Consider the following 27,054-nt stretch of genomic DNA (forward strand, 5'->3'; position numbering starts at 1 on the left):
TATCTGGGCAAGTCTTTCTTGTGGTAGACAAGTTGCTACTGTTTGATTATGCAGCTTTACTGGGTTCTTGATCATATTCAACCCTCACTCACGACTACAGGATTTTAAAAAAATTGATGATAATGGCCAAAATTCCCAATTCAAAGCTGCGAAACAATATCTTCAATGTCACAACATCATGGTAGCTATTTTCATCTTTTACAGACCAAATACTTATTTCACTCATGACAAGTAGATCAATTTATAACTTTTATGGGTGATATTCTTTCTCTGTCAATCAATTGAAACAACCTTTAAAATAGACACTGCTTATTTCTTTATAAGTGAGCAAACTTACAAATTCAGCAGGGGGTCAAATAATTTTTTCCCCAAAATGTATATGCAGTCCACATCCTTATTAAAAACATGTAACATGTAAGGAAAAAAACTGCTGGAGAAGTTTTTTTATTGTGTCAATGTGATTTAGGAAGAACAATTAAGGTCGAAGTGGTTCAATAAAGAAAAAACCCCAGTAATTTTGTTCTGTGAAGTCCTTTCTTGACTCCTGTTATTATCACATCATCTTAGTGCTTTTGTCTAAGGCTGTCTCTATTCATGACACAAATAACTCTACAACCCTACTGTGAGCATGACGTGTACTAGACCAAATTTTACAGAGTTTTTTTCAGGAAAAAAACAAACAAACTAATTAACTCATACATCAAATTCCCCATTAGATACTTCAAAACAAACAACACTTCAATTTACATACCTGCTCTGCTCCCACCCTCTCAGCCGGGTACCCAGCTCTGAGAGGTCTGCTTGGTGTTTGTGAAGTTGCTGACTCCATTCATGTTGGCAAGAGAGTCAAAGTTAAAATCCAGGCCATCTGCATCCATAAGATCGTTCCTGATGATGGAGTCCATGTCGCATTCCAGGCTGCCATTGAATATGTCCAGGTCCAGATCTGTGGGGAAACGATCCTGATAGTTCCCTCCATTGCTGCTAACTGTCCCACTCAGGAAGATTGAGGTGTCAATCTGCATGGAGGAAGACCCATTTCCTCCCAGGGGTGAGAGCAGGAGCTGCTGTTTGGCATTAGCCAGAGTGTTAGCCTCATTCACTAGGTTCAAGCCTCCATTTATAGACCTCAGAGAGCTGTGATTGTGGTTGTTACTTCGCAGCATCTCTTGTTGGTTGCTTTGAAGTCCTCCAGTTGTCCCAAAAGTCATGACAGGATCATTGCGGAGCATGAGGCCACGGCGGGAGTTCTGGGAAACGAGGGCAGCTGCACTGGCCTGTGACATCAATGGATCTGACTGGGTCATCATTACATCACTATGGTTGTGACTGTCAGAGTTGAGCAAGTCTTGCAGTGTCTGGGTGCCAAAGCGGGTCGTGCTGATGCTGGAGAAGGACGTTTGCTTGTTCTCCTGGATGGTCTGCATGGGGGACGAACGCAGAGAGGAGCCTGCCGTGTGGGGGCCGAAGATGGAGTTACTGTAGCTAGCACTTCCATTAGAAGAAGAATTGGATGATGGAGAGGAAGTGGAGGAAGGTGAGGCTATCCCATTGGGTTTGGACCCAAAACTGAAACCTGAGGAACCATTTGGTGCAGTCTGGCTGGAAGTGGTTGGCACCATGCTGATGTTCTCCAGGAACTCATCCATTATGTCATCTGTGAGTCCATCATTCAGATTCATTGTACCCGCCAGGTCTGCCAAACGGGGCAGCTCAGTCGGCACAGCCTTCCCATTCGTCTTGGCGTTCCCAGGAGACAGTGTTCTGCCAGGACTGGAGTAGAGCATAGGCGAGAGAGGCGGCTCGTCATCAGGCACCTCGTCTAGCTCGGGGTTGGCCAGAATAGGTGAGAGGCGGCCACTCACTGTGCTGGCATTGGAGTTTGTGCGAGAGCGGAAGTCTGTCCAAGCATCCAGCTCCTCGCTGCTGCGTGAGGTCGGGCTTCCAGGCCACTTAGAGAGACCTGAAGGACTGTCCGCACCACCTTCACCAGCTGCAGCAGCTGCAGCCTGCAGGGCTGCCTTCTTCTTGGCAGCACGGCCGCGGGCGGACTTGGTGTACTTGTTGCTGTTGTCCATGGAGACTGCCCGGCGCCGTGGAGCCTTACCACCCTTTCCTCCTTCTGGATTGATCATCCACCAAGAACTCTTTCCTGTTCCCTCATTTTGGACGCGGATGAAACGACTGTGGAGGGATAAGTTGTGTCGGATGGAATTCTGTAACACAAAACAGAGAAGAAGACTCAGCTGAGTGCTGTGTGGAAAATACTTTTTGCGACAATTACTCAAACTATGCCTGTCACCAGTATGGATTTGTATCCATTCTTCTTTTTGCCAGTGCAATATTCAATGAAAACCTCTCATTAAGTTCAACAACACTGATCCATAAACCACCCACGAACGCTCATTCTGCAGTCACGTAAACAGTTCTTCTCAGTGACTAGACGTACAAACAGCAAAAGCCTATTGTTTCAATTGTTGATCCACTAAATATAGACAGGCTCACATTAACATTGTGCACCACTTAGCACTGATGTCTGCATTGTTCCCGCTGTAGCTTTTGTGTTGTGGGCATAAAAGAGAAAAGAGAGAGACAGTGTTCTAAAAATCAAGCCTCCTCAATAATGAATGACACATACAAAGAGCCTCTATATGTCAGATCATGTGTGTTTGCGTGTGACTGTTTGTCTTGGCTGGTGTGTATTGATCAGCTCTGAGCTCTTTTCTTGTGAGAGGCCAAAAGGCCCACTGTGGGGCAACTTTTTCACATGACAGTCCCTGCCAGTGATCAAGAGTTTCATTCACGACACAGAGACGTACGCGCGCATTAAAGGCCCAAATGACTACATAACAACCCTGTTGAAATGCTTGTTGTCTTGGTGCTGACTATGTTAGCATTAATAGTTAGCAGGCGTACATTTGTTCGTGCTTCACATTGTGCAGAGACTTTCACCACACTAGCAATCATTGTCGAGCTACTTTCACACGTGCACTGCAGCCCAGAGGTTTTCTAGACATTACCCAGAAACGCAAATGTCAAACTCAGTTGCATCTAACATTAAACACTCTTTACCCTACCAGCTTAACAGTACAAAGTCTGTGTCGTGTACAACCCATCCTTTTTTATAAATAGAGCCAGTAATATGCAGAAGGACCCATGCCATCATGGGTCCTTCTGCACATCTTTTTTCATGCATCTCCCATCACCGTAATGTTGTCATGTGCCACATAGGACAAAAGGCAACTTCACTGCTTGTGTAGATCTGATCCTCCTGGAGTTCATGTGTAACTTCAGCCTGTTATCTGTCCATAACCTTGAAAATTGTGCATGGTAAAAGTGGTGTACTTATTAAACTTCATGTTAGAAGTGTAGAAGTGTCAGAATGATTATGTTAGCCAAACTAAGAACAGGTGATACTGAGGTGACTATCTGATATTTCTAGTAGTTTCAGAACACAAAAGACTGAGAGAGTCAGATTGGCTTCTTTTGGATGCAATGGCTTGGGTTATAGTTAAACCACAAGATAAGAGTCAAAGGCCAGTAACAGATAACACAGCTTGATAAAACTGGGATACTGTTTAAACAAGAGGTCTTGCAAGTTTTATTCATGTGTGTCATTATGAGTTTCCATTTGCACAATAGCAAAGATTCACATGCCTTTTTTACTTTAGAGAAGTCTGTTCACTTCAGTACTCTTTTCAATAATTAAATAATGCAGCTTAAACTGAGGATTGCATTGTGTAAAAGCAGTAATTTAAGACTTGAAACTCAAACTTGATCCCTAAATTACAAACATGTTCTTATCCATCTGGACATCCACCCCCCCTTTCCGGCCATCGCACACATGCTCCCACACAACACACACACCGCCATCTGGTTACATAACAGGACATCATTTCATGGATCTTTTTATGACAGGATAACAATGTGTACACACAGCCATAGTCTCAAATTTCAACTCACAGTAACACCATTAGGAGTCTTAAAAAAAACATGCATTTTAATGAAAAATAATTCTGTTCTGGATCACTAACTTATATGTTTATAACCTTGCCTCTAGCATTAATTACACTTTCCCCGTCTTCTCAATTTATTGCAGGCTTTGCTGAATTAATTATTTTGCCTCAGTCTCCTTCTTTTTCCACATCCCCTCCTTCTTCCGCAGTTTCTGTTGTTTCACAAACACATAGCTCTTATGGGCCCTGTGGGACTCTGGGGCTATGCTATATCCTCCCATATAAACAACCCAACCGCCATCCACAACATGCACGCAATTTTCCCCTCTCCTTTTACCTCTTATGTATATTTTTACTCATAAAGACGGAACAGACTTCTGGGTTCAAATCAGCGAGAACCAACATCTTCTTGTTTTTGTGGGAATCACAATATTGTTTTCCACGAAGCAGCACCGTCTTTACCAGGCAACAGTTTACAGGCAATTTGGTCAGGACTGTTATTCTGGTCAAAGGCAGTTCAGTCAGAGAGGAGAGAGAATGGGTTTAAGTTACATTTCTGAATGCTGCGTTGGCAGAGAAAGATCTCTGGGGCCAAACTGAACCCATGACCCTGTGTGAGTGTATGCATATTTGAGCGTGTACTATGGGTGCGGTTGTGATAGTTATATGAAAACGCGCTTAAATGGTTTGCAACTGTTATGCAAAAACTTGTTTCTGTTGGAGCATATGCTTCTTCCGACCCTTGCTATGCATTGCATAGAATCATGAATGATGGTGCGAACATATTTCTCAATTGTGCACCGTGTATTCTGCAGTGAGGTAAGAGGGGAATAAATACTAGAGAGACCAGTGTTTATCCTCTGCCGGCATCTCTCGAGGCATGACGTATTGCTGCTTTATTACAGAACACACACGTACATAAATGTTTCCATCTGCCAAGAAGTTATAAATAATGGCAGGGGATCGGCTTTGTAAAGGAAAAATAAAAACTTTGGCGGGATGAATAATAGGAGAATTTCTTAAAAAACAGAGTTTCTTTATCCAGCTGGTGTAAACATTCACCTGCCAGCGCCCGATACTTCATCAGTCCTTCTCCCTCGAAAGCCACTTGTTTAATGCATCTCTTTTTTTGTGCCATTGCTCGTTTCCTTCAAATGTCAAGTGTGATATTTCATAACTTTGTGTGACGGGCAAGTGATAAAAGCAAGCAGGGCATCTGCAACCACAGCATGGACGAGAAAATTTGGATCCATGTGAAAGGGAGGATAAGAACATGATGATTACAAGATGAAAGAATGAATAATGTGCATGCTGTCAGTACAATGTGTGATAAACTAGTAGAAGCAAGCCCTCCCACATACTCTTCCTCACAAACTGCACTGATCACCACTTTTATTCTGGAGATTTCAAGGATTTCCTAGACACAGTTTTCCGTGTTTTTTTTTTTTTAAATTTGCCTTGAGCACCACAATCCGAACTGTGCATAGATGCAGCACTGCCTGCGGTTTAGTACATGGAAAGTATGTTGTTTTATGATTTTGGTGGCCTGACCTTTTAACCGTTTAAAACATTTTTTACTTTGCATTTCTTGCAGACATTTAGCCTGTCGTGCAAACCACAACATCTCATTTCTGTCTCCTGTGATTCTTCTACTGCATTTAATGACACACCCAGCATATCGTTGAAATTTCCATGAGTTCATTAAACTCAATATAAAACATAAGAAAAACTCTTAAGACACATATGGTGAGCCCAATCCAAAGTCCTGGAGCTTAAATTTAAAACCCACCTCCTCCTGCCCATCTTAAGCTTAAATTTCCCGTCATTACTGACATGCACTCACTGGCCACTTCTTTAAGTACATCAGTTCAACTGATTGTTAGTGCAAATATCGAATTAGCCAATCATATGCTGGGATTTTCCCACACAATCATGTCTAGGGTTTACAGAAAATGGCCTGAAAAAGAGAAAATGCAAAAAATGTCTTGTTCCTGTCAGGTGTGACGTGGGATTGACATCATGGATGTGCAGCCTACATATCTGAAATGACTGTGTGACGCTATCATGTAAATATGGACCAAAATCTCTGAGGAATGTTTCCAGCACCTTGTTGAATCTATGTCAAAAGACTTAATGTAGCCTGAGAGTAGATTTCAAAAACGTGATAATATCATTACAGCTCTTTCTTGGAACTATTCTCTTACTTTGAGGCGACTTCCTTTTATTGATTTATTTTTAAATGTGCCTGATGGTTACCACCCCCAAACTATTAAAGTTGTTTCATTTGCTGCAAATTTGCACGTTAAGAATTTATGTGTGAACATGGTAAACTCACAGTGTGAGCTGAGTACTGTATACATACTGCTGTAGCTCCTTTGGGGTATTCCCGAAGCCCATTAATAAAAACAGCTCGCTGAGACAGCAGCTCTGAATCATAGCTCCTACTATGCAGCCACGGCAGCTAAATAACGCACATACACACCTACAAACAGCAACAAAAATGAAACTGCTGATACTATCCAGGTAACTTTTGGGACTTTTTTCTTTTTAAATTCTTTCTTTCTTCAGACCTCCTCTTATTTCTCTCTCAGGTGAGCTTTAATTTCTGAGACTTGAAGTTTAACAGGAGGGCCCTGTTACAAAGGCAGACAAATTGATTTTTTTTTTTAACTCAACCTTGCTTTTCATTTCTTGAAAAGAAAAAAAATACTTCTTCAAAGATGTAGTTTGACAGTTTAGCATTGTTGAGAGTTACTTTAGCATCCGTATTACTCTCATACCTGTTGGTTAAATAGGACGTGACAGCCAGAGTATGATTATCTTTACACGGCACAAAGAGTGGAACGTTGGCAGCGACGACAAAAACTTGAATTATAATTGTGATTCAGTTGTGCTTGCAGATTTTGTTAGCCTCACAAAGAGCCATCCTAGCAATTTAAACACTCCTGAGCTAAACAAACCTCCAAGTTAGCCATAGCTTTATATTTAGACAGGCATAAGTGTGGCTCGAGAAGCTTTAATCATTTCATTTTTGCCAATGAAACTGATAACAGACACAGATTGCACCAACATCTGATTTGATATTTAAAATAAAGTGCTCTTTCTAATGATGTTTTCTCTGACTCACCTCTGCTCACCTAGATAATGCAGGTTCAGCTATCAACTGTTTGGCAGACCGGTTATCCAGGTTTAAAAGCCAACTAACTCAGAGTAGCCAGATAAAGTTGAATTTGCTTGGTGAGACAGGCCCCAGCCGGGTGTGTGTGTGTGTGTGTGTGTGTGTGTGTGTGTGTGTGTGCACCAGCTGCAGCTAAAACTTAGGAACACATAGGCCTTTTTGTCTGTCAGCAACATGTGGGAACAATTAATCACTGTCAGCAACCACGCTAGGAATCTCCCTCCCTGCTTTCGCTCAATCCTCAAATTTTTGAAGGTGTGTCAGTGAATGCATAGAGTATTTTTGCATTTATGCAAAACTGATTTGCCGGAGGTGCAGGTGTGTTATAGGCACAATGAAGTTTTTAAACAAACAAGGGGATTGTAAGTGCACTCGGGAAATTTAGACTGATGTATAGGCAAAATGTCGTGTTTAAAATGCAAAGAAAGAAACGACCGAAAAGTCATTTAAAAGCAGATTTCTCTGATTGGTTCAAACGATCCTGGGAGCGCTTTGTAATTGGTTCTTGCAGTAGCAGTGGTGATTGGTGGAGTGAATGTGCTTTATGTAGCCAGGCAGTACAGAAAAGGGAGGGTCTACGTGGTGTTGCAAGTGTATTTCATCACCCAGCTACAGTACATATTTAAACTCCAATGTATGAACTGGGTCAGTTTCACTTTGCCTTGTACTCTGTGTTCGTTTGAGAGAAGTGTGGACACAAGAGAGTGTTCATGTGAAGGTGAAAAAGGTGTGAGGGGGCAAGGAGGGCGCAGCTTTTCATGTGTGCAGGAAAGAGTTGTGTCATGAGGTTATAATGTCATGGAGTCATTAGAGAGCACTGAGTCAAAGGTGCTTTGAGGTTGCACTTTTCACCCCATACATCTTACAACTCCACCCCTTTTGTCCTGCTTCCACCTCCCTGATTGGACAAACTGCGTGACCTGAGCCTCACACCTATGGTGTACTTAACCATCAACTGGTACACTGTGCATGTTTTCGAGAGCCCTAGACAAATACAACTTTATCAGCCATTATGTAAACCAGCACTGATCTGACACCAGTGTCAACAGAGACTGCTGCAGGGTCAAGTGTACAACTATCACAAATTTAGCTACTATTTAAGATCAAGGAGTGATATATGGACAAGCTTATAATACGTCTTGGCTTCCCCTGAAGTTTGGCGTCTTTACAGAGTGCAAATAAGATTACATTTGTGCAAACAGGTGGTAGACAGCTTGCTGGCAAATGTACAACAGATATGACCATAAAATGTTTCTGAGGCAAACGCAAGGGACAAAGAGGTCTTAGATATGATAACTCTGAACGTCATAGTTTTTATGATTCCTCTGTTCTCTTACAATTCTGCTATGCTTATGATTTACACTAACCTTTCTATAACGATCCTATTCATTCTTACTGCATGAATTTACTGGGTTTCTATTATTTAAAATTGCAGCTTGTTAGCAAGCTGTATTTGCAGAGTGGTGCATTTACTGGCACTTTACTTTGTTGTGCAAAATTTGCAGTAAAAGTGGATGCCAGTGCAGACTTTAAGAAGTCACTTACTCAAAAGTGCTTTGCAGCAAGTCTGAGTCGAACCTCATGGCTGCTGGACTCCACCAGGGCTATCCTTTGACACCTATCCTGTTCACAACTTTTATGGAAAAACTTTCTAAGCCTAGCCAAGCAGTGGAGGCTTTCCACTTTGGTGGCCTTGGGATCACATCTCTGCTTTTTTGCAGATGATGTGGTTCTTTTGGGTTCATCAAGCAGTGATCGCCAGCTCGCACCGGGGTGGTTCGCAGGTGACTGTGGTGGGAATGAGAATTAGTACCTCCAGGTTTGAGGCTACGGTTCATTAGTGACAGGAGAGTGGAGGGGGAGGACGGACAGACTGTTGTGGCATCAGAAGTTGATCTGCATTCCTACTCTCAACTACAGCCATTAGCTTTGTATCGCAACCAAAAAAAACCCCCAAAAGAAATCTCAGATACAAGCAGCATCTTGAGGGCATTCTAGCAAGACTCCTTCTGAATGGTAGGAGTTTTGAGCATGAGTAGACTGTAGGGCAGATCCAGGACACGTGGTGAGACTGCATAACTTGGCTGGACAGTGTTCCCTTGGAAGAACTGGAAGAGGTGCACGGGGAAAGCCAGAAAAAGGGCAAAAAATGGATGGATGGATGGAATTTGGCTTTTGAGGAGTGCAAGATAATGTAATGTAGAACTCACTACTATCCATCCTTCTGGTTCTGGGTCATGTGATGTTATGTAACAACTTGGACGAATTGAGGAGAGTCATGTGTAAAAAAAAAAAAAAGTCATTTGTGCAAACATATATATAAAACACACATTCTCGCATGAACAGCTAATCTGAGTGTGTAAGATGTGGCAGAGAGCACTGAAAGCGTAGCCAGGTAACGTCAGACAGAGGTGAAGACGACACGCAGGTCTTTGACACGTAGATGGCGGATTATAAATAAACTGCCCTGCTGGTCTGTGCTAACACTCCCCGAGAGGGGACGATTATTTATACTGTGACCCTTCACAAACACACACACGCTCACATAAACACACACACATACACTCGGCCCAGGTTCCAGCTGCCCTGAGCTCTGGACCTCAGACAGAACATTCCATTCTCTTCAATCATATGTGCGTTTCCTGGCCAGAGGCTGGGTGTCTCTCCGAGTTTGTGTGTGTGTTTAAGTTTCCTTTATGTGTGTGTGTGCTGAAGAGGGATCTGGTGCTTACTGGTAGGATCCTCAATGTGCTTCTAGTTCCTTTGTACAGTTTGTTAATTCGGTTAACTAAGGCACACACAAACAAAACTTAAGTGTCATTTAAGGTAAAAAATTTAATTTTGACAAAAAAACTTACATCTTTAAAACAACTTTAAAACCTGATTCACATATCACAATGTAAACGGGAGCAACAAAAATGCACAAATGCTGTTTTCCACAATTGTGACCCGATTAAAGATAGATAAGAAGCTACTGACATCACAAATGCCTTACTAATGTAATATTAACCTCTCTCTCTTTCTCACCGCTTCCGATTCGACTCCTTCGCTCTCTTTTCTGTCTTTTTTTAACTGAATAATGTGTAAGGCCCCATGCTCAAAGAGCTCCTTGTTTACTCTGACATTTCCTCCAATCACTTTGCCTGAGTCGGGGGGAGTTGGCTCACCCATCCCACTTCAAACGACCAATCAGTGTAGATCATGCAAACGTAATGGTTAGTCATGTTACCTTGCCTAGGCTTCACTGGGTCAGTGTGTTTTTATCAGTACTGGGGCACACAAACGAGCGCGTACACACAAACACAGAGCAACTGGTGGGGTCAGGGATACATCCCGGAAGAAGCAATAAAAAAATCTTATTTCTGACATCAGCACACAAAGAAACATGAGTTTGCGAGACATATGTAGCTGTACATTAACCAACATGTTGTTCATTATAGCTCAGAACAGCGTGTGTAGTCTTTGCTCTGGGACAACACAGGACATCCCTGCTGGGTTTTATCAACCCGAGTTCCAGGACACGGCGTCCTAAAGCTACAGAGCAAGTGCGCCTGCCAAGAACATATACGCACACACACGCGCATGCAAATACACACCCACACACACACACACACACACACACACACACACACACACACACACACACACACACACACACACACAACTAAGACAAAGATGACTTCTTCAGACACAGAAGGAGAAACAGGCTTGCAAGAGAGAGTCTGAGTGCAAAGCTGTGTGCATCCAAAATCAGGAACAAATCTCTCGTATCCGTGCTGTTTTGTTTCGTAAGAATTCAAGCTGTGCTACTGCTAAAAGCTGCGCATGCAAGTGAACTTGCACATGGATCAGTCAACCCATACAGATAACTTTCTATTCCAATATTAATCGAGCCTAGCTGTTAAATCCCTGTTATATTAATGCCAACTTGAGCTCTTTTAAGCTCCTTCAGTCTAAACATAAAAATGTACCAGGCACTTAATGAAGCAAGGACCAGACATCTGCCAGTGTTTTGTAAAGAGAACCAGAGTTAAAAAAAAGAAAAGAAAAAAAAAGCTTTTAATATATTTGACGATAAGCTGCTGTTAGATTCAAAATACATTTGCTTTGTGGAGTTGTTTGGGTTTTTCTCTGGCCGTTCTACCCTGGCTTTGGGATGATGCTGTGGTGACTCTCGGCCTGCCCTTTTTAAGAACTTGAACGATTTCATCAACAGACATCTAAAAATAGCGAAAGACCAGAGGGCGAGCCTGCCAGCGATGATAATCGTGGCGAGTGAGCGCTGATGACAGAAGAGCCATTAGAGGAAAACACATTGACGTGTGATGGCGCAAGGTATACCCGAGTACAAAGAGAGAATAGTAAAAAAGACAAGAAAGGCTAACCACCAAATGATCCCACTAGCATGCATTACAGAGTATTCCTGTGTGAACAGGTGATTAATGAGTCTGTGTGTGTGTGAGGGAGAGATAGAAAGTCATTGAGAGAGACTCGAGGAGACAGAGCTAGATAAAGTGTGAAGGAAAAGAGGACAGCCTCAGTATTAAGAGTAGCAGGGTGCCCACATGATTAATTACATCTCTGTGTGATACGAGCAGAGCTGAAGTGCAGAGGGACAAGAGGTGGTGGGGGAGGGAAGGACCAAATCGTATAAAATGATCAGGAAGGGGAATGTTGCCATTCCTGTGGGAAAATATGGTGCAGGTGACAAGGAATCCATTGGGGTATGAGCCTGGCATCTACACCTCGCCACTCAAGACACATTTCAAGGACAATGTAGGAAGACAGTGTGATTTATTTATCGTTCATTTTCAGCACAAGCAACAGCAGGTGAAGGAGTTGACGTTGATGTCTTTCATTAAGTTTCTCAGTGAATGAAACGGAACAAACCACACAGCAGTATTATTTACCAATTTCTTTAGTTTAACTTGATTCTGTTTATCAGTAGTGAGTTTATTCTGCCTTACATACTAACATGCAGGCTCATAGGTGCAACTCTGTGGCAGCCCCAAAAAATGGGGGGAAAATTATTTTAATAGTTGAAAGAAAACCAAGAAAAGAAGAACAGGTCAGGTCAGTGGAAAGAAAAGAGGAGGGACAGTAGTAGGAAGGGAGGGCGAGGAGACATACATGACGTTTTAACGTGCACCGCTTAGGTGAGGGGTCGACTGAGGTTTGCCGCCTCCTTTAACACCCCTCTTCCCTGTGTGCATAGCGGTATTTTCACTGAGGACTTGTCTGAGCTCTGTACAGAACAAAATGTTTTTAGGTAAACTGAGGACACAGAGTGGCTTATGAATTACTCTGAGGGTCTGTGAAAGATTTATGAAAGAACTGCGCACCCTGATTTTTCTCAGCAAAAAAAATACAAAGAAGAACTGAAGTACAGAGAAGATTCCCCCACTCTTGACACTGTGGATTTTTCTTAGTAACTAAAAATAATTTCTAATATTGTCATTTATTATTTCTGCTCTACAAATGTTTTCCTCGTGACTTCTGTTTTTTCTTTTCACAGAGCACCACTCTGTACTACCAAAATAATACATTACTAGTGTCACCAGATGTGTTTTTTTTAAAAAGAAGAAAAATCTGAGAAAATCCTTTTATCATGTGTTTGTTTGTTTTTTCTAATAAATGAATTTTCTTTTGTGTATTTCTTATAGTTCCGTGTTTTTCCCCATTTAATCAGTGTTTATTAGAAATTGATATCTATAGTATTCTATAGTATGATTTTACGCAACTGTAAGTTGAAAATGCCATTTAATAGCACATGCCCATGGTACAGTACTGTTTGGTCTGTGTTGTTTGGTGGTTGCTCGGCAACACGACGACGTCACAACACAACATGGATAATTCCAGTTTTGTTAGCTGTCACGAAATCAAGATGTTATTATGCTTTTATAAAGTGTTGTTGATGCGTAGATGCTACAAATTGTTTATTTTTAGCCCGTTTGTGGGTGGTTGCTAGGTAACATGATGATTTCATAATATCTGCTATAGATAAGAACCTTCACGGTGCACAAAGGTGTACCCTTGTGCCAATTTTGGCTGCTGAACTCCTGATTGTGTAACAGGGAACAAACAGGGATTTTTGTACATTATAGCCTAGCTTGGAACAAGGCAGGAAACTAGCAATAGCTATGAACTCTCACGCAATGTACTGGCACTATTTTAAATGCCATAATTCCTACCAAGTAGAAATTATTATTATTATGACCATCATTATTATAAACATCATGTCGGATTGTGGACACAGAGTAGGTTTTTCTTCACTTCTCTGTGTCACAAGACAAAAAGGATTGTAGCAATATGAGGCCTGTGACTGTGAACTTGTTAGTACAGTTGTAGTGCTGCCTATGTTAATAAGAGTTGTAAGAGAACTTAAGTCAAGACCTTGAACTTATGTAACACAAACATTTGCGCAAGTCCTGCCAAACTGTCTCACTGTATCTCCTTAGCTGTAATAAATGTATTAAACTTTTCTTTGCCTATTCAAGAGTTCACTTTTCACTGATCTTGCAACAACAATCCAAAACAGACCTTTGCCAGCAAATGTCTAGCTACTTTAGCTGCAATGTGTGTGTGTGTGTGTGTGCATGCAACTCTGAGGTGTGTCGTTTCTTTGGCCGAATATTTCCACAGCACAGGCTGCCTGATGCCTCAGGCTGTAACCCGGTCATGCCTGCGTTTCTATCACTTGCCGTGTGCACTGTAATAACCTCTGAACCTATCAATTCACTCCGCTGAAGGTGAGCTATGATCTCGTTTGACAGATCACGGCGATAACAGTGTTGCACATGATCATGTAACAAAATACTAGTCCACAAATCGAGTTTGACCTCAGTTGTTTGAAACTTGTGACTTGCTGTTCCTTGTTTGTATGTGAGTATTTGCGTTGTGATTGGTGCCTTGGTTGCTGTAGGGGAATTCACATCTGGTCCAGATTATCTTGTGCTGAGTTGAGGCCCTGCTGGTGTTCATGGGGCTCTTCACTCTAATGGTGCTAAAAACAGATACAGTACACACAGCAGACCGCAGGGCACTGATTTCTACCATATGCTGTACCATGACAAACATTTAGAGGATAATTGTGGTTTATTGTAACCCGGTCTTTATTTTTGCAGTTCTGCTTGCTCTAATAATAACATGATGCTGAAATTTGATTTCTGAGAAACGGGAGTGTGTGACACTCATAAAAGGATATCTAGCTCAGCAAGAAAAACAAGCAATCAGTCAGTCTGATGGGTATCAACCCCAGAGGTCAGTCGAACTTATTCTGAAAGGGACCCAAAGGTAAATTATGAATTGCCGATTGTAAACACTGAGCTCAGTTTACAGATACCAAGTTAATTCCTTGCAGTTTAACCTCAAAATAGAGTGGTTTAGATAATCCCGCAAAACTCAGTGTGTAACTTGCAGGTGTGCGTTTCTCCACCGTCATGCAATATTTCACACTAACACATAGAAATGAGTGCCAAAGCTACAAGAATAAGAGGTTATTAAAGCCAAACCTAAGCCTTTGTGATGACAAAGCATGCTGCAAACTCATTTGTGTTTATTTTTTTATGACTTGTACCAGTTTGGCCAGTGATACTGCCAAAAATGAAAATTAGATTTTTTTTTAAAAATCTAATAGGTCGGTTTAACCTCACCTGATCTAACCAACACCTCTGCAACAGAAAGTGTTTCTATTTGACTTCATGAGCATTTGAGTGCATGTCCTTGTGTGTGTGTGTGTGTGTGTACTTGAGTGTGTGCCTTCTTCTCTGCTGATGTCAGCACTTTCAGGCCTGTCAGCTCTCTTCCTCCCACACACCAGCTGAGCAGCAGGAGAAAGGGAGCGAGGTGGCGGTGAAGGTCTTTGACATGCATATGCTCACATTGTGGATTTCATGTTTGTTTCAGTGCAAGTGGAGATCCTAAGTAGTGTTAATGACCAACTTTTTTAAAATTTTTAAATATGCAATTAGTAGTGTTGCAGAGGGACACAGTTAAGAGGGCTTCCCTCTCCATATGCTCTTTAAAGTGCTTTTAAAAGTGAAGAATATCAGTGAACAATTGTCCACCGATATTACGGTGCAGGAAAGATTCCCGTCAGTCATGTTACAGTTTTGGTTGCCTCTGCAAGACAGACAAATCACGCACACACTCTGTTAAAGCACACACCAACCGCACTGACTCAGACCTATGCGTTTTGCCCCAGCAACAATGAGCTACTTTTTCAGCCCCTCTGGGCTCAAGCCCTCTGAGGAATCACATGACTTCCTGTTTCAAGACAAAAGGAAGGCGAGCTGCAGCTGCCTCAACTCTGACCTGGATTTACAGTTTCTACAAATACATATTTTCATTTCTGTCGTTTCTAACTGAAAACGTACAAAGTCTGTGATGAAATACCCCCAAAATCATGACTACTGAATTCAAAGGTAAAAAAAATAAACAAAATAACAACAACACAAAAATCCACAACTGGCATCAACTGTCTCTCACTTCGCACTTTGTGTCCTTGTATAAAACCACAGTTTCCCCCCTTAATGTACTCCTTTCTCTTCTATTCCGCTTTCATCACTTCCTGTGACAGAGATGCTGAAAAACCTGGTTTCTAGAGCAAAGCAGTTGTTCTATGACCACATAACACACTGCACCGGTCTCCGTAAGTGCACGGGTTTGCGTGACCGATAGAATTATGGCTGATTAAACATCACTGTTTGTGTGGATCACTGCAGTGGAGCTTGTGTGTGTGTGTGTGTGTATTTGAGCATGAGCAAACATGAGCTCAGAAGTTTTACGCAGGTCTGTTTGTGTAAGTGATGCAAGCGTCAGTTAAGCTTATTAATTATGAAAAGTAGCTCATGATAGCGTAAACGTGCACGTCCTCTTCACCGATGCACACTTGCACACACGTTTGTTTCTTATGCACATTATGTGCTGTTAGGTTTGCACATGACCCTACGGATCATATTGTGCAAGCCTTTTTTGCGTTTTGCACAGCTTATTTGTGGATTGACAATTTCATAGCGCTAAATCAAGAATGACATGTGAAATTCCTGATCTACCCGAAACAGTGAGTGGTGAAAAACGAAACACTCTGTACGTGTGTGCCTTTTTTTTCTTTTTTTTTTTAAACTTTGACATAGGACATGAACTTAAAACCATAGCCACAGACGGGTGTAGTGAGTGTCATTCTCAGAAGCACAGTCTCTTCTGTGATTCTTATCTCCACCTCTGTTTCACATCTGCCTACAAGAAAAGCTCAGTTTTAGTTGTTTACGGGGCTCCTAATTACTGAAAAAATAAATAAATAAATCTTGCACAAGGCTGTCTGTTTTTCTTCTGTTAGACCTGTCTGGATTTTATTAAGACTTTCTGGTATGGAAGAGCTATGCTGTGCTTTTATGCAATATTAAAAAACACACAAAAGGAAGTGACAGGGAGTCTGGGGGAATGAGAGCAGACATGCTGAAAAGGTTATGAGCCAGACGGTGGTGAATTTTAAATTATGCATTTTTGTCCAAACGGACCAGTCACTCCAGTTTTTTTTAACACCTCATAGAAAGCACAGTGAAAAACAAGTCTTCACTATAAGGAAGACACTTCTGTCATGAAACAAGCAATAAGGCAAATTAAACTCCTTATTTAAGCTTCTCCTTTTTCGCTTTAGTGCCATGGTGACTGTAGTGGAATTTCATTAGCAGAGTTGAAGCAGACTGTATTGTTATCAGGTCTCAGTACTTATTTTGAGCCTAAGAGCAGCGTGAACTTAAATACCCTCTTTCTATATCTTACTATTTGAGGTACAAGTATGGGCGCATGGGTTATGTCGTCTGTCCTAGCTCTCTCACACGCTCATAGCTTTGTTTCCTGCTTCATGCATGGCAGTGCTCATTAGTCACAAGGTTTTCTGTGTCATATACACACATTCTATCTATCTATCTATCTATCTATCTATCTATCTATCTATCTATCTATCTATCTATCTATCTATCTATCTATCTATCTATCTATCTATCTATCTATCTATCTATCTATCTATCTATCTATCTATCTATCTATCTATCTATCTAATCAGTGTCCCTTCACATAACCCTCCCTTGATCCACATGCAGCACTTTGTATTAATGTTACTTCACTATTAATAGACCACTGATAATTGCACTGCTACCACTTCTGTCTTTTGCGAGTGTTTTTCATGCAGGGGTGAGCAGCAAAAGAAAAACTTGCACTTTTCAGTCGTTGCTATGTCTAAGATCGGTTGTGAAAATGTGTGCAGCTTGCAGCCGTGACCTCAAGTGATTCTCACAGAAGCCGGTCTCATCTAAGCTGCTGATCCCATTTCCCATGGCATTAGTGACTCAGTGCACTTCTCCTGACCTCACCTGTTGTAAAAAAAAAACAAAAAACAAGAGACTACCTAGTGTGTCTAAGTGCCTAAAGTTTCTTACAGACTAAGCGGTTTGGCAGAGGATAAAAAAAAAAACGATGGAGGGAGGAATAGATGAGCAGAACAGTGTAGCCTAATCTCTTTAATCTACTGTACAGGCTCATGAATGAGTCTCTATCTTTTCCCTCAAACCCTCCTCCCGCTTTCATTTTCTTCGTTCTCATTATTTGTCCATCTTCTCCCTAACAGCTCCCCTTTTGTAATAATTTTTCCTCCCGTTTTGTTCCTTGTCCTCTCTCTCTTTAATGCTCTCTCGTTGCCAGTTTCTGTATTTTCCTGTCATCTCCCGCTTCTTTCTTCGCCTCTCTGAAAGGTCTTTTCTAAGTCAACTCTCACAACAAAAGCTGTATGGTGGCACTAGTTGGCTGTAGGCCAAAACTCTGCTCTTTGCCTCTTTCTCCATGTCTGTGTTGGTGAGCGGCCATCACTCAATCTGCTCTTCATACTCCCCCCTCTCCCAGCTCTCTCCTCCATCCACACCTCTCTTTTTGTTTTTCCTCCCACACGTTCGTCTCTCTGAGGAGGCAGAGTGGGTAGTAATTTCGGGATTTCAAATGTTCTCTTACACACCAACACACATGCACACTGCAAGGTGACTATGGAGCTGTAGGGCTCAGTGCTTCTGAAAGGGGTGTGTCTGGTAATCCTTTAGAGCTTGTGTGCGAAGGCCTTGTAAACCAGAGGGAAAAAAAGGAACAAGAAAGGAAGAGTGGAGAGAAAAAAAAGTGAGAGAGAAAGAAAGAGCTGACAGGCTTTTGAGCAGAGCAGGCCTCTTTTTATAAGGGGTTCAACACCACAACCTCCACATGATAAAAAAAAAAAAAAAGCACACGCACATATGGTTTAACAAACCACACTGACCTGAGAGTGTGTGACTCCTTCAAGGAGGACTCTAAATAACAGCACCTTAGAGCTGATTGACAGCGCTTTCACCCAAATGCAAACATGCACACAGTAATGAAAGGTTTGCTTAGGTTTGCTTACAAATGCTAGTCATGCAACAGGTCCACGGAGCTTCAGACAGCAACCGTGGAAGGGAGGAAGAAGTAAGAGACTAGAAGACTTGTAAAGTAGGGCAAAAAAAACCCAACAACCCCTAACCAAGAAAAAAAGAAGTAAACAAGTGACGGGGGGAAAAAGTGGTTTTAGGTGTCTGCTGTGCAACGCCAAACCAAAATCCTTCGTGTGAGTTTTACCCATCTGAACCTACATGCTGACCTTGCAGCAGTAGCTGTGTTGTGGCACATGCAGTCAGCAGGCACCGGCAAGTGACAGAAATAAGCAGGGGAAAAAGGAAGTGGTGGCGTTGCACGAGTCAGTCGATCTGTCAATCGCTTGCCTGGTCACGAGACTGAGGAGGAAGCGAAGAGCTGAACTGGCTAGCGCCGTATCTCTCCATTGTATAATGTGTATGCATCTTTCTCATGCGTTAGTGCATATTTGCCTTTAGACATGTTTATGTTTCAAGGCGTGGTTGCGCGCAGTACATTGCAGGCTCTGTGGATGCACGTTTTTTTCTATCTGGACGCTGCCATATGCCGTCTACTTGGTGAGCAGTGGAGAGGTTAAAAATTTGAGGAGAGGTTAAGCATTTAAATGAGAAAATTTACATAATTTTCAAATCTGTCTGCACAGTGTAAACCTAGAGCGAAGACACAGTAAATCTCCCTGCCAGAACCTACTACTATTTATACTCTGATTAGTAAAAGAATATTTTCCACAAATCACGATTTATCAGTTTTTTCTAGGATTAAACAAACATGATACCAAACTGACTGCACTAAAAATGCTCTAGCTCTTGTTCATATTGAATGGACACACGCAAACCGTATCAGCCTTCTTAACTAGCTTTCTGCAATTATGAATTTTTAACAATGTAACAACTGCATAAGACATGAGACTGGAGTGTATTCACTGAAGGTCACAAAGATGTTACTGTATGCATTTCTAGTTGCATTTGTGTGTGACCAGTCTGCATTACCAGACACTGAGTAAGCCTGTCTTATATGTGTATTTGTCTGTGTGTGTGTGTGTGTGCATTTGCATCTTTTGTTGTTGTTTTTTAGCTTAGTTTACACAGCGTGCCCTGGAGTAAAAAGCCCGCCGCCGTCTGGTGCGCTATTTCTCACTAAGTGGGTCAGTTGCTGGGTAAGTTGGGGGTAAAGTTCAGGTTAAGGTCAGCCTATGTATCTGTGCGTGTGCATGAAGTCGGGGCAGGGATGAGCCTCCGAGGTTGGGGCAGGGTGAGGAGATACGAAAGAAGAAAAAAATGAGAGCACCAAGATTTAAAAGAGGAAATAAGAGACGTCCAGACAGACAAGAATGTGCTTTACTTCGTGTGGGCAGGGCTGCATCTAAAATGCAAAGATATGGGGGAGTAATAATAAAAGAAAACGCAGACTTGTGTGAAAGGGTGAGATATGCAGATCGGGAGAGACAGACAGACATCGGAGGGGGTGGGCAGGGGCTGCAGAGAACACAAACTGCTGCAGGGTGCTTTTAATGTGAAGTAGGAGGGAGTAGTAAAGTGAAGTGTACAAGACTTTATTTTGTCTGCTTTTCACAGTCTGCTTGTCTGGGTTAGTCTACTATGGGCAACGCCTAGGGAGCACCACTTATGAGGGGGGGGGTGCTTGACTGTGTGTGTGTGGGAGCACTTAGGGGTAGAGTAAACACTGTAGAAGAATTTGGGTTAGCGTGAATTATTCACTGGTTCAGCTGAGTACAGAAGTGCCAGGCAGACTTCTCCTTGGGCGGCGCGCTCAACTTTAAAAGCTGTTATCGGATGTGAGGGGTAGCTGCTGGAAGATTGCTGCACAAATGAATGGGTTCGCTTTGTGCACAGTGTCACAATCCAGACGATTAGATAACCAAACAATCCTGTTTCTAAGTCATTTGTGGTCTGCGAACTCAGGATGTCCTGTGATCAGCCTCCGTGTGAAGAAGCAGTTGGGCAAAGCACGCACTTTGAAATAGTGTACCACCAATTCACAGCTGCAATCTCCCTTCTTTCATCATATTTATTTGTGACACTCTTCGCTCTCCTCCATCTCTTCCAACATTCAAACGGAGAGAGAAGAAACACACTGTGGAGCTATATTTGCCAGCAGGTGCCTGTTTGTGTGTCTGTGTGTATTTGACTGCCTAACATGCTAACACACACTATTGCACTCTCAGATGCAACAGGGCACCCCATGTTAATTCTCCCCCCAACCCCCACTCTCCCGCCTACGCTCTCCTATGCTCTGCTGCCTCCTTCCTTCACCTCGCTTCCTCTTTTACCTCCCTGTTTTATTCCCCCTTTCCTTGCTCGCCTCAAGTCTGGGTTTGAAAGTTGGAACGTGGCCAATTAACACAAGAGCCGGTTCACCAAACCCAGGCGGTGGAGGAGGGGAACACAGAGAGAGAAAAAGGCTCACATCACTACACACTGACCTACATACACTTCCACCCAGCTGATTGAATCCTACGTTGAAGCCCGCGGCCAATCGCGAGTGGGGGTGGAGTGCCAGCCAGCCAATGGCATTGGCCACTCTTCGCAGAGCTCATGCACTGTCTCTATACAGTTTTCAGTAATCATACAGAGGCAGGGAAAATGAACAAGACGGAGGAAGAAAGGGTGACAGATGCGAGGCACTGAAAATGAGCAAAAGAAAGAGACAGAAGGGGGTGAGAGTGTGGCTGATACTGAGAGGCAAACGTGGCTCAAACGGGCAAAAATTTCACACTTGCTCTCAGCCTCAGTGTCCCATGGTGCAGCAGCCACTGACAGATGAAGTGTAATACTGGCTAATGCTAAAGAGTGGATTAATGGCCCATATTTGTCCTCGCTCCATTCCCGGTCCAAGGCCCAGCCTAACCTTTTCAGAGCCACACCTCTTAATCTCAAATAGTCCCCAAACATGCCAATGAGTTACGTAAAAATATGAAAAATTCCAGAATTTTTTGCTGAATTTTGCCAAACGATTACTCTCCTTGCATGAACATCGGTGAAAACCCTTCGATAAACACTAAAAGTCCTGAATTCCACACCTTCTGTCGGTTTGTGGTTTTGCTGTCACACCAGTGCAACCAGCAGTTACGCACCTCATGATTACATTATCTACTAAACCTCATAATCCCACTTGTCTGAGTGATTAATCTCTTAAAAAAAACAACAAAAAAAAACCTGCACATCGACAACGACTCTTTGCCAATACGGAAAGACAAATGAGATCCGACTCAGTGTAGATGAATTACAAAAAGAAAAAACGAGCAGCCTGAAGTCTGACGTGCTGATAAACCTTAGCAATGTGTGCATGTCACTTCCACAGACATACACTTGTGATAGCATGATGCCATCGCGGAGAGGGTTAGGGCATCTCTGGCAGTGATCAACATGGAAAGTTCAATCTGCAGCCAATTGACTCTAAAACAAAAACTTACATAACTGTTAAGGCTTTGTTTACATGGAAAAGAGATAGGACAAAATAGAAATCCACTATTCTATTCTATTCTACTCTGTCGCCGTTTTGCTGTGGTGGCAAAAATAAAGGAAGAAGAGGAAAAAAGGGTGTCACAATCACAACAAAAAAACGCGTAGAAGAGCAAACTGAAGGAAAAAGAGGGGGCAGTGGGGAGGCGCAGAGAGACATCATGAGGCACACTAACCCATATTTGAAGAGATTGAGGCGCATATAGCACCATACAACAGAGCCAACACTCTGAAAATGGATTACGAGCCTCCCGTTTTGTTTTTTCTTTCCACGCTGGGTGGTGGAGCCTGCCAGCAGAGATGGCCCTTCATGAATAATGCAAACATTGACTCATGTGGTCATATGAAAATGGATTCCTTGCCAATATTGACCAGTCGAAAAAAAAAAAGGAGAGAGCGAGAGACAGAGAAGCACTCAACTCGCTAAGCTCTCTCCAGAGTGAGGGGGGTCCGAGATAATTAAACTGTACTGTCAAAGTGAAGAGGGGTGGAGGGTTGGTGTGACCCTCCAGTCTGAACGCTGCACCGTGGCAGAGCACTCTCGTGGTGAGAGGAGGGTGTGGAGCCATTTGGAGGCATATCGCGGCATTCGGGGTGGACTGCTCACAGCGTCCGAAGCTTGTCCGCTTCACTTTTTGTGCTTTTTAAAAATCTGTGCAAATTAAGTGTTTTATTTCTGATGTGACACTTTTTCTTGTGCCTGCCTCATCTGGAGTTGGCTTTTTTCCTTCATTTTCTATAATATCATTTGACAACCAATGAAGAGCAAAAGGGATGGAATATTGCTCTCACTGCAAGTTCTACTGCAGCTGTTATTATTGAAGGCTCTGCCTTCCCTGCAAAGAACACAACTTGAGATTAAAGAATCACTGATGCTTTAATTCTGAAAGGACGGGAACCCTGATTTTCACATGCAAAATGCTGTCCTACACTTCTTAACACCTAGTGAAGTGGGAACTACCACAAAAGGTGGTTTTAGAGTGCTTCGGCAGGTGTTTTTTTATGTGTGTGGACAGATTTCGTCAAGTCAAAACCACAATCACATCAAAAGTGATCAGGTTAGACTCACGAAACTTTACAGATTTGTAGTAGAGATCAAAACTAAGGCCGAGTTTAAATATTGGTTTGGTTATTTTGGAATATTTTCTTTAACTCCTCATATGAGGTAGTTTTGTGTATCCCTTAATTTGCCTTGGTTACAGTTGCCTATAGTGTGTAAAGTATCTTAAATACATAACAGGGTCGGACTGCACACTCGCTCCAGCCAAATCATGACTTCCAATACTGTACGTACCCATCTCCCCGTCACCTCCATCAACATGTTGAGGGATTGACAGAAGAGGAGGAGAAAAGCAGAAGGCGAGGGGCCCACTTTCTTTTTCTCAGCTCTTGCTCTCTTTTTTTTAAAAAAAAGGGTGACCTGAAGGCTTCTTCCAGAAAGGAAAGCATGTGTGCGGGGAAAGTGAAGATTTCTCTGGGGGAAAATGTACAACAACTGCTGAGGCCAGGGCTTTCCCCGGTATTAGCTTAGGCTTCCCTGCACACACATGCTGATATAGACATATATATTCATAGCGAGAACAGAGCCTTCCCTATATCAGGGCTCCTACACATTCAAAGGCTGGGAGCAGAATATGGAAATAAGAAATGTGCACTTCAGAGTGTCTCCTTGAGTTGGTCCTATTTGAAGTATATATAAGGATTTATTCTGTATTTCTACCAGTGCATGCTTTCCTCCTAAGTATCCATGTGTGTTTTGTGTCTATCCTTGCCACGGAGCCATTTTGAGACCCTCCAGGTATTGAGGTCAGTGTCTCTGGATATCAGTTACTCTCCTCAGCAGCACCAAGGGAACTGAGTGATTGATGGGCAGATGGCTAGCTGGTTTGGATGAAGGTCACTCTGGGAACAGAGTGATGATATACAAGCAAAAGGTAATCACAGATACCCATAATGCCTAAAATCATACTGCCACACAGAGTGAGGATGAAGGAAGAGATGAGGGAGAGAGTAACAGAGAGGGAGGCTCTGTGTCTGGGTAAAGCGGTATCCGATGTGCCTTGGGGTTTTGGGGCGATTTCATGCCCCCATAAGCAATGAGAAGCAGAAACACAGACAGACAGACACACACACACACACATGCGCTTCTGAGGATTCTCTCTGCCCAGCTATCCACTTTGGATGAAAAAAGCATGGCACATGGTGAGAATTGGAGACGTTGAGCAGAACTAAGATATGCCAAAAGAGTAATTCAATTGGATTTTAATTTCTCCAGCACCAAATGACAACAGCAGTTGCCTCAAGGTGCTTTATACTGAAAGGTAAAGACCCTACAATAACACAGAGAAAACCCCAACAATCAAACAACCTCCTTTGAGCAAGCACTTGGTGACAGTGGGAAGGAAAAACTCCCTTAATATGCTACGCCATATGCTAACAGATGTAACAAAGTGCTCTAACAATGCATTAATCATTCTATTTTCAGTGTTATCAGTTTCAGAATGAAGTTTCGCGTATATTTCTTAGAAAGCAGTCAAGTCTTTTTGAGCTTTGAGCACAGAAACGAATACCCTGATTCTCTTACAATCAATCATGAGCATGTATAATTTTTACATTACATTTGCAAATCTTTCATAGCAATGGCCACTAAATCAGATATGTGCAGACCAAAGTTACCTTGCATACCTGCATTTTAGGAGCAGAATGCCTTGCAAAAACAGATTTACAAAGAGTGCTCTGTTTGCATATAAGCAAGGTTAAGGACGAACGCAGTCTGTGTGACCATAAATCAAACAGGGCTTCACTAACTGTCATACATAGGTCATATATGTGCAGAAAGTAGAGAACTACATTATCATTGGGTCATAAGCTAAACCACGCTCTTATAGAGCATGGTGACAAAAAGATGCAGTGTCGTTCAGTGCTCTGTTCAGGAATATTTGCACAGTAGTAGTTGTGAGTTTTTCATCTCTTATTCTTCATCTCTTATCCTCAATGTACCATCTATGTTTCAGGCCTCTGCAACAAATTCAACACTTACATGTTAAATTTCAGCAAAGCTAAATATGAGGGAGAAACTGGAGGAGCATTGCTCGTTTCAAAGTAGGTTTTGTAGGTGAGCAGTTCAACGGCAGAGTTTCACTGAGAGTTACTGGTCCCATCAGTTTGACCTTTCTCTTTATCAGGTAAAGATAGATCCACCCCCGTTTAATATAGCATCTAATAAACACTAATGCAAGATTTTTACCTTCAACCTTAAAAGGGCTGAATTCATTTGCAACACTTCGGGAAGCGCTTCAACTTTGAGATCGTGTTCCTTAATTAAAAGTTATTCAGCTGAAGGTCAAGTCACTTTTTGCTTTGTCAGCAAGCTGTTTCGTGCTTATCAGATCTACCCATATCTTATGTGTCTGTGTTCTGTTCTGCTGAACCTTATCAAGCTCCTAACCTCCCCCCATTCTCTCTTGTAAAACCCAGGTGTGCAAACAGAGAGGTTTACCTAGGTCTCATAAATGATAACAGATAAGAGGAGGGAAGAAATAATAAGGAAGGAGCCAAGCTCCACAGTGACCTTGTAATCTCCCTTCCTTTTAACGTGGATCTTTTCTTCTTACTCAAGGTAATTTATTGATTTATCCTCTAATCAGCAAATATATGATTAAACTGATTTGGTTGCTGTCACTATAAAGACTTGCGTTATATATGGCATCTACTTTGCAATTCTGTAAATATGGATGGCCAGATCAGTCCCATTACAGGTACAGATACTCATTGGGGAAACAGTGTTAAATTATTGAGCTGTACTTCTCTTTGAAAAGCAAAGAACCTCAAGCAGAGAAATACAATTATGAAATAATTCTTCGATTGAAGTGTTTTAGTGTTTCTCTCTGCCCTCGCAGTTAGCCTCTCATGCAACCAGGGAAGGGGGGGGGGGGGGGGGGGTTCAGACATCTGATACTAGTGAAAAACATAAATGACACAAGACAAACAAACGTGTTTGTGTAAAATGTTTAAACATGTCCAGATGCATAAATGTAAAGAACTGAATACAAAGAGACACACACTCTTTGATGTAACCTCAGCTGCTGCCATCAGCCTCGTCTTTCTGTGTCAGTGGCTGAAGCAGGCTCAACAATGGCTCGCTTTCATCCCACAGTAACATATCCACACACACATACGCACAACCTCTGAAGTGCTGGGCCATTGTTGTGACTTCATGACAAAGATTGAGACCCTGGGGCCCACTGGAGCCCGAACTGCCAACCACTCGCATCTTAGTTGGTACATATAGCGCACACACACAATAAGGGACCATATTTTGTGTGGGGAAATTGCTCTAGGGACATTATGGGAACTATTATTGTATCCCTAGAAAGAACTGAAAACATCATTCCCTAATTTTAATGATGCATAGAGGATGTGGAACATTGGAGCCCAGCATGTGTACAGCAAGACATCCCAGGCTGTGTAATTCATACCAGAAACTGAGACGCTTTGCATGTGTGACTTCAACCTATAGAGTTACACAGAGACAAAAGAATGCTGTGTGTCTGCACAGAAAGCCTGTGGGTTGAACAGGTGGCTGGCAGGATGGCTGCTTGATGCCACTCTCAGGCTTTGTTTATCAAATCTGGGTTATCAAGTCTCTGTGGTTGGAAAGCCTCCACAGCATGTGAAACTGCACCCTGGCCGGACCAAATGTCAGCACACTTTCTCACTATGAGAACTGTTTTCATTACTGTTTGATGCTGTAGTCACACTGAGTAAAACAGTCGCTGGAGACTGCGGCACAAACAAAATTATTACGATGATGTGATGTGATGACCTCTGAAATCGCTGTGGACAAAGTCTGCGTCCTCTCGCAGTCAGCTGCCATCTTCACAGCGACATCGGTGCCTCAAGATGGCGATAAAACAGCAAGAAGGCAGAGTCAGTCTGCTATCGCTTTGCAGAGGACAAGTTGGCAATCAAATGCAACCTGTGATACGTCTCGTCTTGGGACCCTTGC

At 42.4% G+C, this 27,054-nt stretch overlaps 1 protein-coding gene and 1 long non-coding RNA gene across 2 annotated transcripts in view; one reads left to right on the top strand and one right to left on the bottom strand.

Moving 5' to 3' along the window:
• LOC147312712 (uncharacterized) overlaps positions 1–27,054 on the top strand; it is a 78,850-nt gene that overhangs the window by 30,906 nt on the left and 20,890 nt on the right. The gene's annotated exons all lie outside the window — the stretch shown is intronic.
• foxo3b (forkhead box O3b) overlaps positions 1–27,054 on the bottom strand; it is a 42,279-nt gene that overhangs the window by 3,715 nt on the left and 11,510 nt on the right. Inside the window, exon 3 of the mRNA XM_086264278.1 lies at positions 752–2,216. Coding sequence (XP_086120404.1) covers positions 771–2,216 — 1,446 coding nt within the window. The 3' untranslated portion in view covers positions 752–770. The remainder of the gene's footprint in view (positions 1–751; positions 2,217–27,054) is intronic.

Source organism: Aulonocara sp. 'chitande type north' Nkhata Bay, linkage group LG15, assembly GCF_057382095.1.
Source record: "Aulonocara sp. 'chitande type north' Nkhata Bay isolate Kocher_YH1m ecotype deep benthic linkage group LG15, A_spYH_male_GT1.1, whole genome shotgun sequence".
Taxonomy (NCBI): domain Eukaryota; kingdom Metazoa; phylum Chordata; class Actinopteri; order Cichliformes; family Cichlidae; genus Aulonocara; species Aulonocara sp. 'chitande type north' Nkhata Bay.